This window comes from Salvelinus sp. IW2-2015, linkage group LG19 (genome assembly GCF_002910315.2).
Source record: "Salvelinus sp. IW2-2015 linkage group LG19, ASM291031v2, whole genome shotgun sequence".
NCBI lineage: Eukaryota > Metazoa > Chordata > Actinopteri > Salmoniformes > Salmonidae > Salvelinus > Salvelinus sp. IW2-2015.
In genome coordinates this window covers 1430378-1442877 of record NC_036859.1, presented here as the reverse complement: position 1 = coordinate 1442877, position 12500 = coordinate 1430378, and the positions used below count along the sequence as shown (strand labels likewise).

At 43.6% G+C, this 12500-nt stretch overlaps 1 protein-coding gene across 1 annotated transcript in view; it reads left to right on the top strand.

Moving 5' to 3' along the window:
• cadm3 (cell adhesion molecule 3) overlaps positions 1-12500 on the top strand; it is a 64083-nt gene that overhangs the window by 27592 nt on the left and 23991 nt on the right. The window contains exons 3-4 of the mRNA XM_070449106.1: positions 8939-9088; positions 11249-11412. Coding sequence (XP_070305207.1) covers positions 8939-9088; positions 11249-11412 — 314 coding nt within the window. The remainder of the gene's footprint in view (positions 1-8938; positions 9089-11248; positions 11413-12500) is intronic.

Genomic DNA, 12500 nt, shown 5'->3' with positions numbered 1-12500 from the left:
CCGTAAAGTACTCAGACCCTTTCACTTTCTCCACATGTTGTTACGTTGCAGCCCTTTTCTAAAATGGATGCAATCAACGTTTTTCCTCATCAATCTACACACAATACCCCTTAATGACAAAGCTACAACAGGTTGTTAAAAATGTTTGCCAATGTATCAAATAAAAAAACGGAAATATGACATTTACATAAGTATTCAGACCCTTTGCTATGAGACTCGAAATTGAGCTACCAGACAGGATTGTGTCGATGCACTGATCTGGGGAAGGGTAAGAAAACATTTCTGCAGCATTGAAGGTCCCCAAGAACACAAGATTCTCTGGTCTGATGAAATCAAGATTTAACTCTTTGGGCTGAATGCCAAGCATCACCTCTGCAGGAAACCTGGCACCATCCCTACGGTGAAGCATTTTCGGGGCAGCACCATGCTGTGGGGATGTTTTTTAGCGGCAGGGACTGGGATACTAGTCCGGATGGAGGGAAAGATGAACGGAGCAAAGTACAGAGAGATCCTTAAAGAAAACCTGCTCCAGTGCGCTCAGGACCTCAGACTGGGGCGAAGGTTCACCTTCCAACAGGACAACGACCCTAAGCACACAGCCAAGACAACATAGGAGGGGCTTCAGGGACAAGTCTCTGAATGACCTTGAGTGGCCCAGCTAGAGCCCGGACTAGAACCCGATTGAACATCTCTGGAGAGACCTGAAAATAGCTGTGCATCGACGCTCCCCATCCAACCTGACAGAGCTTGAGAGGATCTGCAGAGAAGAATGGGAGATAGTCCCCAAATACAGGTGTGCCAAGTTTGTAGTGTCACACCCAAGAAGACTCAAGGCTGTAATCGCTGCCAAAGTTGCTTCAAAAAAGGGTGTGAATACTTATGTAGATGTGATATTTCAGTTTTTACATTGTAATAAATTTGCTAAATTTTCTAAAAACAGTTTTTGCTTTGTAATTATGGGGTATTGTGTGAAGATTGATGAGGGGGAAAAAAACAATTTAATCAATTTTAGAATAAGGCTGTAACGTAACAAAATGTGGAAAAAGTTAAGGGGTCTGAATACTTTCCGAATGCACTGTATATCCCCCCAACTAGACTCTCCATACTTTCATGAAGACAGCTTCTCCATCCTAGAAGGGGAAATCAGTCATTTCCAGGCCCAGGGACATGCACTAGTCTGTGATGCCCTAAATGCCAGAACCGGACAGGAATCTGACACCCTCACCACACAGGGGGACAAACACCTACCTGGAGGTGACAGCATTCCTCTCCCCCATAACATAACCAACAAAAACGGGTCACAACTCCTGCAGCTGTGTCACACGCTGGGTATGTACATAGTCAATGATAAGGCTTCGAGGGGACTCTTACGGTAGGTACTCCTATAGCTCATCTCTTGTCAGTATTACTGTTGACTACTTTATCACTGACCTCAACCCCGAGTCTCTCAGAGTGTTCACAGTCGGCCCACTGACAACCCCTATCAGATCTCAGCAAAATCACAGTCTACTTGAACTTAGCAATACTCAATCATGAGGCATCAAAGCCAAAGGAACTGAATAATATTAAGAAATTCATAGATGGAACAAAAGTAGTGGGGGAACCTACCAGAAACAATTAGGCAACAACAAATTCAATCCCTTTAGACAACGTCCTGGACAACATGTTTCACTGTAATAGTGAAGTTGCAAACATGGCAGGAGAAAACCTAAAGAGTACATTTAACCTCTCAGCTCCCGTATCAAAGCTAAACATTTCAAGCAGACAGCCTAAGAAAATTGACACCAATGACAAATGGTTTGATGAAGAATGCACCAACCTAAGAAAGAAATTGAGAAACCTATCCAGCCGAAAACATAGAGACCCAGAGAACCTGAGCCGACGTCGCCTCCACTATGGTGAATAACTAAAACTATACAGAAATACACTACGGAAAAAGAAGGAACAGCACGTCAGACATCAGCTCAATGTAATTGAAGAATTCATAGAATCTAACCACTTCTGGGAAAAGTGTAACACACTAAACAAATAACAACACAAAGCATTATCTATCCAAAAGGGAGATGTATGGATAAACCACTTCTCCAATCTTTTTGCCCCTTTAACAAAGAACAAACAAGCAGCAAGCAAAAACATACATGATGAAATACAAATCTTATAATCAACTATTAAAGACTACCTGAACCCACTGGATTCTCCAATTACATTGAATGAACTACAGGACAAAATACAAACCCTCCAACGCAAAAAGGCCTGTGGTGTAGATGGTATCCTAAATTAAATGATAAAATATACAGACCACAAATTCCAAATGGCTATACATAAACTCTTTGACATCATCCTCAGCTCTGGCATCTTCCCCAATATTTGGAACCAAGGACTGACTGATCACCCCAATCCACAAAAGTGGAGACAAATTTGACCCCAATAACTACTGTGGGATTTGCATCAACAGCAACCTTGGAAAAATCCTCTGCATTATCATTAACAGCAGACTTGTACATTTCCTCAGTGAAAGCAATGTACTAAGCAAATGTCAAATTGGATTTTTACAAAATTACCGTACGACAGACTACATATTCACCCTGCACACTGTAATTCACAAACAAACAAACCAAAACAAAGTCTTATTTCACAAAAAAGTTGTTGTCAATTTGGCTTGAGGGTCTGCTATACAAACATTATAAAATCCATGTACACAAACAAGTGTGCGGTTAAAATTGGCAAAAATAAATAAATATTTCCACAGGCTGGGGGGTGAGACAGGGATGCAGCTTAAGCCCCACCCTCTTCAACATATATATCAACGAATTGGCGAGGGCACTAGAACAGTCTGCAGCACCCATCCTCACCCTACTAGAATCTGAAGTCAAATGTCTACTGTTTGTTGATGATCTGGTGCTTCTGTTCCCAACCAAGGAGGGCTTACAGCAGCACCTAGATCTTCTGCATAGATTCTGTTAGACCTAGGCCCTGACAGTACATCTCAGTAAGACAAAAAATAACCGTGTTTCAAAAAAGATCTAGTTGCCAGGACCACAAATACAAATTCCATCGAGACACCGTTGCCCTAGAGCACACAAAAAAATGATACATACCTCGGCCTAAACATCAGCGCCACAGGTAACTTCCACAAAGCTGTGAACGATCTGAGGCAAGGCCAGAAGGGCCTTCTATGCCATCAAAAGGAACATAAAATTTGACATCCCAATTAGGATCAGCCTAAAAATACTTGAATCAGTTATAGTACCCATTGCCCTTTATGGTTGTGAGGTCAGGAGTCTGTTCACCAACCAATAATTCACAAAATGGGCCAAACATGAAATTGAGACTCTGCATGCAGAATTCTGCAAAACATATCCTCAGTGTACGACGTAAAACACCAAATAATGTATGAAGAGCAGAATTAGGCCGATACCCGCTAATTATCAAAATTCAAAAAAGAAACGTTAAATTCTACTACCACCTAAAATGAAGCGATTCCCAAAGCCATCACCTACAGAGAGATGAACGTGGAGAAGAGTCCCCTAAGAAAGCTGGTCCTGGGGCTCTATTCACAAACACAAATAGACCCCCACAGAGCCCCAGGACGGCAGCACAATTAAACCCAACCAAATCATGAGAAAACAAAAAGATAATTACTTGACACATTGGAAAGAATTAAATAAAAACTAGAGTGCTATTTTGCCCTAAACAGAGTGAACACGGTGGCAGAATACCTGACTACTGTGACTGACCAAAAGTTAAGGAAAGAGAGAGAGAGAGAGAGAGAGAGAGAGAGAGAGAGAGAGAGAGAGAGAGAGAGAGAGAGAGAGACTACTCTACACAAAATTAAAAAAAAAAAAAAAAAAAAAATGCATTGGATTGATGTAGGCATGGGATAGACTACGGGGAATTGTTCGACAGCAATACTAAAGGAATTCTTAAAAGTGTGTAATGCTGTTTCGGTGTCGTATCATTTTTGTTTTTTGGCAGTTAGTTTTAGTTAGGTTGTCGTGCCAATGTTCTTCCTGCCACATCCTGCATGCATTTCCTCTTTGATGTCCCGGTCGGAGTTCCGCTATGGAACACTTTGAACACACAGATGTGAAGGGAAAAAATGTATATCACCGCTGGTGCAAGGATGTGATAGCGCTACACTGTGAATTTAAAACTGTCTACCACTGACAATTTTTGTTCCAATTAGACTATTTATAAATGCCATATTTACAGAGGTGAGCAGCTTGCTTTGAGGCATGTCTGGTACTATATATGGGATGTGTTACAAATGGCACCCTAATTCCCTACACTACCACACTACTGCCATTTGGGATGCAGATCATACAGTACAAGTCAAAAGTTTGGACACGCCTACTCATTCAAGGGTTTTTCTTTATTCATACTATTTTCTACATTGTAAAATAATAGTGAAGACATCAAAACTATGAAATAACACACATGGAGTCATGTAGTAACCAAAGAAGTGCTAAACAAATCAAAATATATTTTATATTTGAGATTCTTCAAAGTAGCCACCATTTGAATTGATGGCAGCTTTGCACACTCTTGGTACTCTCTCAACCAGCTTCATGAGGTAGTCACCTGGAATGCATTTATTTTCTTCTTAATGCATTTGAGCCAATCGGTTGTGTTTTTATTGTGAAGGTAGGGGTGGTATACAGAAGATATCCCTATTTGGTAAAAGTCCATATATTACCAAGAACAGTTCAAATAGCAAAGCAAACAGATGTTTACCTTGCAGGTCAGAGATTCAATCCAGCAACCTTTCGGTTACTGGCCCAACACTCTAACCACTAGGCTACATGCCGCCCCAGAGTTCAAGTCACAGAGTTCAAGTAACAGACACATCTCAACATCAACTGTTCAGAGGATACTGCATGAATTAGGACTTCATGGTTGGTCGAATTGCTGCAAAGAAACCACTGCTAAAGGACACCAATAATAAGGAGACTTTCTTGGGCAAAGAAGCACGAGGAATGGACATTAGCCCGGGGGAAATCTTTCCTTTGGTCTGATGAGTCCAAATTCTACATTTTTGGTTCCAACCACTGTGTCTTTGTGAGACGCAGAGTAGGTGAATGGATGATCTCCGAATGTGTGGTTCCCACTGTGAAGCATGGAGGAGGAGGTGTGATGGTGTGGGGGTGCTTTGCTGGTGACACTGTTGGCTCTTAGTGGGACTATCATTTTTTTTTCAACAGGACAATGACCCAAAACACACCTCCAGGCTGTGTAAGGGCTATTTGACCAAGGAGATTGATGGAGTGCTGCATCAGATGACCTGGCCTCCACAATCACCCGACCTCAACCCAATTGAGATGGTTTGGGATGAGTTGGACTGCAGAGTGAAGGAAAAGCATCCAACAAGTACTCAGCGTACGTGGGAACTTGTTCAAAACTGTTGGAAAAGCATTCCAGGTGAAGCGGGTTGAGAGAATGCCAAGAGTGTGCAAAGCTGTCATCAATGTAAAGGGTGGCTACTTAGAACAATTTAAAATATATTTTCATTTGTTTTTTGGTTACTACATGATTCCATATGTGTTATTTCATATGTGATTTGATGTTTTCACTAGTATTCTATAATGTAGAAAGTAGTAAAAATAAAGAAATACCCTTGAATGAGTAGGTGTGTCCATACTTTTGACTGGTACTGTACATTTTTGGTCTAGTTAAGCCTTTTCTGTGATGAATGTCTCCTGTTTGTTGATGTTCCTGGACATAAAATACCCCTTAAAGAGAGTGAACATTTGGTTAGACAGATGCACAGCACACAGTGTATTTACGTAATCACATACAGTATATCAGCAAAGGTTACTGTCGTTTACGGGATGCGTCCTAAAATGGCACAATATTCCCTACATAGCACTTGACCAAGTGGGTCCCTGGTCCAAAGTTAGTGCACTATATAGGGTATAGGGTGTCATTTTGCAAGTTCAAGTTCAGTTAGGGTTTTTACTATCGCAATTCAGTGCCGAACCCCATAATTATTGCTGGTCACATTCATTCTCACATCCTGACCCTCATTTCCATAATATTTGTCTCATTTGAGTTTGTTCAACCCTGAAATACATATGCATGCCTAAAAATGACACCGCTTAAACACTGTGGGGTCACACAGTAACATTAACACTGTGGAGCATCTCTCCATTGCCACTTTGACCTTTTCATTTATTTCTCTCTCTCTCTCTCTGTCTCTCTCTCTCTCTCTCTCTCTCTCTCTCTCTCTCTCTCTCTCTCTCTTCTCTCTCTCTCTATCTCTCACTTTTCTCGTCCTCTTTTGCCTGCCTCTGCTCTCTCTCTTCTCTGCCTTCTCCGTCTCTGCTCTCTCTCATTTTATCTTCTCTCATTCTCTTGATCCCGGCTCTCTTCTCTGTCACTCTCTCTCTGTCCACTCTCTCTCTCCCTCTGCTCGATCGCTCGTCCTCATTTATCTCTCTCTCTCTCCTCTGTCCTCTCTCTCTCGTCTCTCATCTCTCTCTCTTTTCGTCCGTCTCTTCTCTCTCTCTCTGTCCTTCGTCTTCTCTCTCTCCATTCTCTCGTCTCTCGTCTTCTCTCGTCGTCTTTCTCTTTCTCCCTCAGTCTTCGTCTCGTCTCCATTCTCTCTCTCATCATACTCTCCTTCGTCTCCTCTCTCTCCATCTCTGCTATTTCCGTCTTCTCTCGTCTCTCTCATTTCTGCCTTCCCTCTTTCCATCTTTCTTGTCTGCCTCTCTCCTCTCTCTGCTCTTTCCCTCCCTCGCTTCCCGTGCTGCCCTCTCTCTCTCGCGTGCCTCTCTCCTCATTTTTATTCTCTCTCCTTCTCTGTCCGCTCTCTCTCGTTCTGTCACTGGATTCTCTCTCCCTGCTCTCTCTCTCTCATTTATCTGTCTCTCTCATCTTTCCTGCCTCCCTTCTGTCTGCCTCCTTCTGTCTCTTTTCTCTCCTCAAGTTCAAGTTCAAATTCAATTCGAGAGGGCGCTTTTATTGGCAATGGGAAAACATGTGGTTACAATATGCCCAAAGGCAATGAGGTGGACAATACAAAAGAGTGAAAACAAACAAAGGAATTAACGTAAATGTAACAATCAACGGAAGTTTTCAAAACGATAAAGACAATTACGAGTGTCATAGTTAATAAGTATTAGTACAGTGGTTGTTACGACGAAGTCTACGAATGGTGTAAAGCAACGACGTAGTTTAAATAAGTAAGCAATAAATAATGGGATTGTTTGTATTTACAATGTGTTTGTTTTGTCACTGTTGCGCCTTTTCTTGTGGCAACTAAGGTCACAAGTCTTGCGGTGGTCTGTGATGGCACATACGTGTGGATTTCACGCAGTAGTATGGGAGTTTTATCGAAATTGGATTTGGTTTTCGAATTTTTCTTGTGTGGATTGGATTGTGTGATCTGAGGGAATATGTGTCCTTCTAATATGGTCATACATTGGCGCAGGAGGTTTAGGAAGTGCAGCTCGAGTTGCCGACGTCATTTTGTGGGCAGTGTGGACATAAGCTGTCTTCTGTTCTTGGAGAGAGGCATGTCTGGGCTACGGGGCCCTTTACTTCAATAGCAAGGCTATAATGCTCACTGAAGTCTGACATAGTAAAAGCTTTCCTTTAAGTTTGGGTTCGTCACAGTGGTCAGGTATTCCCTGCCACTGGTGTACTCTCTGGTTTTAGGGCCAAATGCAATTCTTAGTTTTTGCTCTGTTTTTTTTTTTTTTTGTTATTCTTTCCAAATGTGTTAAGTAAATTAAATCTTTTTGTTTCTCCATGAAAATTTGGTTGGGGTCTAATTGTGCTGGTTGCTGGGGTTTGTGGGGTGTGTTTTGTGGGTTTGGGTGAACAGACCCTAGGAAACCAGCTTGCTTAGGGGGGACTCTTCTCCAGGTCATCTCTCTGTAAGGTGATGGCTTGATTATGGAAGGTTGGGGACTATCGCTTCTTTTGGGGTTGTAGAAATTTAAAAAAACGGCATCTTTTCTGGATTTTGATATTAGTGGCGGTATGGCGCTATTTTCTGCTCCGCAATGCATTTTTGGTGTTCCTTGTGCGTGTAAAAACAGGAGGCATATTTTTGCCAAAATTCTGCAATGCAGAGTTCTTCCAATTGCGGATTGGGTGTTTGCCCATTTTGTGAATCTTGGTTGGTGGCGGGACCGCCAGACCCCCCTCACAACCATAAAGGGCATGGGCTCTATGGATGATTTTCAAAAAGTATTTTTAGCTCAGATTCCTAAATTGGTATGGGGTGTTGAACAATTTTTTGTTTTTTTGATTGGCATAGAATGCTTTCTTTGCCTTGTCTCTCAGATCCGTTCACAGTTTGTGGACGTTACTGTTTGGTGCTGATGTTTATCTTTCTCTCTTCTACTCTCTCCTCTCTCTCTCTCTCTCCTACTCACCCCCCTCCCCCCCCACACCCACACAGCATATTGTGCTTCTCAATATGCCTCTCCTTCATTGGCTGCATCCCGAACCAAATGGCACCCTATTCCCTAGGGCCCTGGTCAAAAGTAGTGCAATATATGGGGTGGCAGGTAGCCTAGTAGGTTAGAGTGTTGGGCCAGCAACCAAAAGGTTGCTAGATCAAATCCCCCCGAGCTGACGAGGTAAAAATCTGTCGTTCTGCCCCCTGAGCAAGGCAGTTAACCCACTGTTCCTAGGCCGTCATTGTAAATAAGAAGTTGTTCCAAACTGACTTGCCTATTTAAATAAAGGTTAATGTTCTGACTGGTTATAGACTCATCAGTCTGTTATAGATACTCCCATGGCTGTTTTCCCTCTCTAACAGTCCAGGCTCTGTCTGCATCCAAAATGGAGCGCTATTCACTGCACTATATAGGGAATAGGGTGCCATTTGGGGGACACACACCTGTCCAGAACTCTTACAGACAGTACCTGAAATGACCATCTCCATCTGACCTCCTTTTCCCCCTCTGTTCTCCGTGTTGCCTAGACGATGACCCCATGCAGCCGGTGACCCAGGACGAGACGGTGTCGGTGGGCGGCACGGTGACCCTGACCTGCCGGGTGGCAGAGAGCGACAACTCCTCCCTGCAGTGGTCCAACACGGCCCAGCAGACTCTGTACTTTGGAGAGAAGAGAGGTGAGAGAGAGGAAGGAAGGGTGTGTGTTTGTGTTTGAGCGAGAGAGAGAGATGTTTGTGTATGTGTGTGAAAGAGAAGACGTGAGAGAAAGAGAGAGAGGGAGACAGAGATCAAGAGCCTAAAAATAACTGGTGTGTCTGGCTAGGATCCTCTGAGTGTATCTTTTCTCAACCAGGGCCTCAGAACCAGATCCTGACCCAGCACTCTCACACCACAGTCTAGCCCCATCACACACACGCATGTGCACATATACACACATGCACACACACATACACACTCGGCTTGCATGGCTTAATGGACCAATAGAATAATCCCAAAACTGCAAACCCTGCCTATCTGGCCCTCCAAGTGCTCAAAGTATTTGAAGGATTTCAATTAGTACTTGAAGGTAGATCTGGTAGTAATCTATTGCCCTACTATCTGTGAACCTAATGGCGTATTGACATGTTGATGTCTTGGAGAAAGAGGGATACCTAGTCAGTTGTACAACTGAATGCCTTCAACTGAAATGTGTCTTCCGCATTTAACCCAACTCCTCTGAATCAGAGAGGTGCGGGGGGCTGCCTTAATTGACATCAACGTCTTCGGCGCCCAGGGAACAGCGGGTTAACTGCCTTGCTCAGGGGGCAGAATGACAGATTTTTACCTTGTCAGCTCGGGGATTCGATCCAGCAACCGTAATGGCCCAACGTTCTAACCACCAGGCTACCTGCCGCATTGTTTGTTGCCGGGGGAGCGTGCAAGCATGTACCTTTAGCCTATGTTATTTTCAGATCTAGATCAATAACATTACTCTCTAAGTAGAAATAGTTTTGTTTCTGGAATAACAATATGCTGCTACTCTCAAATCGTATTCATCCCATAAAGCTTCCTCCAGTTAACAATATATTGGAAAGGAGGGGTAAATGGAGGATATATGAAGAGAGGTAGATATGGGGGGGGGAGGCGGGGGGGTGGGGGGGGGGGGGGGGGGGGGGGGGGGGTGGGGGGGGGGGGCACCATCAACACACGGAGCTACATCAAGACAAATGGACTGAACCTTGGGTTACTGATCAACCATGAAAGACAAAGCATTGGCAGAGACACACAGAACAGCAGGGCGAGTTAGGTATGCTATGCAGAGACACGCAGCGGAGAGAAGACAGAGAAAGAACAGGACGTCAGACGGGAATGGAGTTGGGCAGCAGAGGGAGAGAGGGAGGTCAGAACAGATTAGAGGAGCACAGACAGCTGAGCCCGACAGACACACACAGACAGAAAGGAGGGAAAGCGGGTTGTCACCAGAGGCAAAAGGGACAGGAAAACACTAACCAACACATGTCAAACACAGATACAAAGGACAGACAGACAGAGCCGTATAATAGAGACAAGTCCTGCACTAGACCCCAGTAGGCCAAGACCCCCAGAGATCCGGACTGTCTGTGGGACAGATAACCGGGCCAAGGATGACTGAGGTGTGAAATGTGTGTTCTGTGCCGCTCTTCATGTTAACAAAACTACACCACGGGCCCTGTCAAAAGTAGTTGCACTATGTTAGGGAATAGGGGATTTGAGATATTTGGGATTTACGTATAGTTTGGTGTTGTGTGTTCCCAAGAGCCCAGACCAGATCAAGTTCAGATCAGAATACAATATAGAGGTCTCAAAGATTATACGTAGATGGGACGTGTGTTTCTACCAGTTTCATCAATCCATCCCCATAACCTATCACTAAACGCTGTGTGGTGTGTGTGTGTGTGGTGTGTGGTGTGTGTTGTGTGGTGTGGTGTAGGTGTGTTGGTGTTGTGTGTTGTGTGTGTGTGTGTGTGTGTGTGTGTGTGGTCGTGTGTGTGTGTGTGTGTGGTGCCCCTCCCTTGCCATGCTGCCGCGATGATGACAAAGCTTTATTTATCTCTGCTTCTTTTTTTGCCCTTCTTCTGTTCTGTCTGTCTGTCTGTCTGTCTGTCTGTCTGTCTGTCTGTCTGTCTGTCCTGTCTGTCCTGTCTGTCCTGTCGTGTCTGTCTTCTCTGTCTCCCTAAATTTTCTTCTCTCTTCTTGCCCTATCTCCGCCTCTTCCCTCCTCTCTCCTCCTTCTTCTCTCCCCTCCTGCCCCTCGCCCCCTGACCTCTCTCCCCCCCCCTCCACTTTTCCTCTCCCTCCCATCCCTCTGTCTCACCCAGCTCTGAGAGATAACCGTATCCAGCTCCACCGGTCGACAGGCACAGAGCTGTCCATCACCATCGGAGACATCCAGCTGTCAGACGAGGGGGAGTACACCTGCTCCATCTTCACCATGCCCGTCCGCACTGCCCGTGCCACCGTCACTGTGCTAGGTGTGTGTGGGGTGTGTGTGTATGTGTGTGTATTAATGCATAATTCTGTATTATGCATTAACTTATTCATGCAGTCTGTGTGCTAGATACAGTAGTGGAGTACTGTATGTAGATTTTTTAGACTGAGTGTCGGCAGTGGTGGAAAAAGTACCCATTTGTCATACTTGAGTAAAAGTAAAGATACCTTAATAGAAAATGACTCAAGTAAAAGTGAAAGTCAACCAGTAAAATACTACTTGAGTAAAAGTCTAAAAGGATTTGGTTTTAAATATACGCAAGTATCAAAAGTATATGTAATTGCTAAAATATACTTAAGTATTGAAAGTAAAAGCATAAATCATTTCAAATTCCCTATATTAAGCAAACCATTTTCTTGTTTTTTTATGGAGAGCCAGGGGTACACTCCAACTCTCGGACATGATTTACAAACAAAGCATTTGTGTTTAGTGAGTCCGCCAGATCAGAGGCAGTAGGGATGACCACCTGTTCCCTTGATAAGTGCGTGAATTGGACCATATACCTGTCCTGCTAAGCATTCAAAATGTCACGAGTACTTTTAGGTATCAAGGAAAATGTATGGAGTAAAAAGTATATTATTTTCTTTAGGAATGTAGTGAAGTAAAAGTAAAAGTTGTCAAAAATATCAATTGTAAAGTACAGATATCCTCCAAAACGACTTAAGTAGTAGTTTAAAGTGTTTTTACTTAAGTACTTTATACCACTGAGTGTCGGTAGAGTGTAGCTGTATTACACTCTCTGTTCTGTATACTGTATACATGTCTGCTATAAGTCTGTGGCAGTGTCCAAATGGCACCCTATTCTCTATATAGTGCACTACTTTTGACCAGAGACCATAGTACACTACAGTATATAGGGAATAGGTGTCCTTTCGGGATGCACAACATGTCTGTAAGTGTGTCTATGTGTTAAATGTGCTCTCTCTCTTTAAAAGAAAGAAAGAAGAGAGAGAGGGACTAATAGGAACATGTGCAACTTAGAGAGACTAGAGGGGCAGCGTGATTGACGGCAGAAACATAAGCAAAAACATTAAACAGCAACCGACGGACAGCAACACGTGAAGCGACGAGGAGGTGGGGAC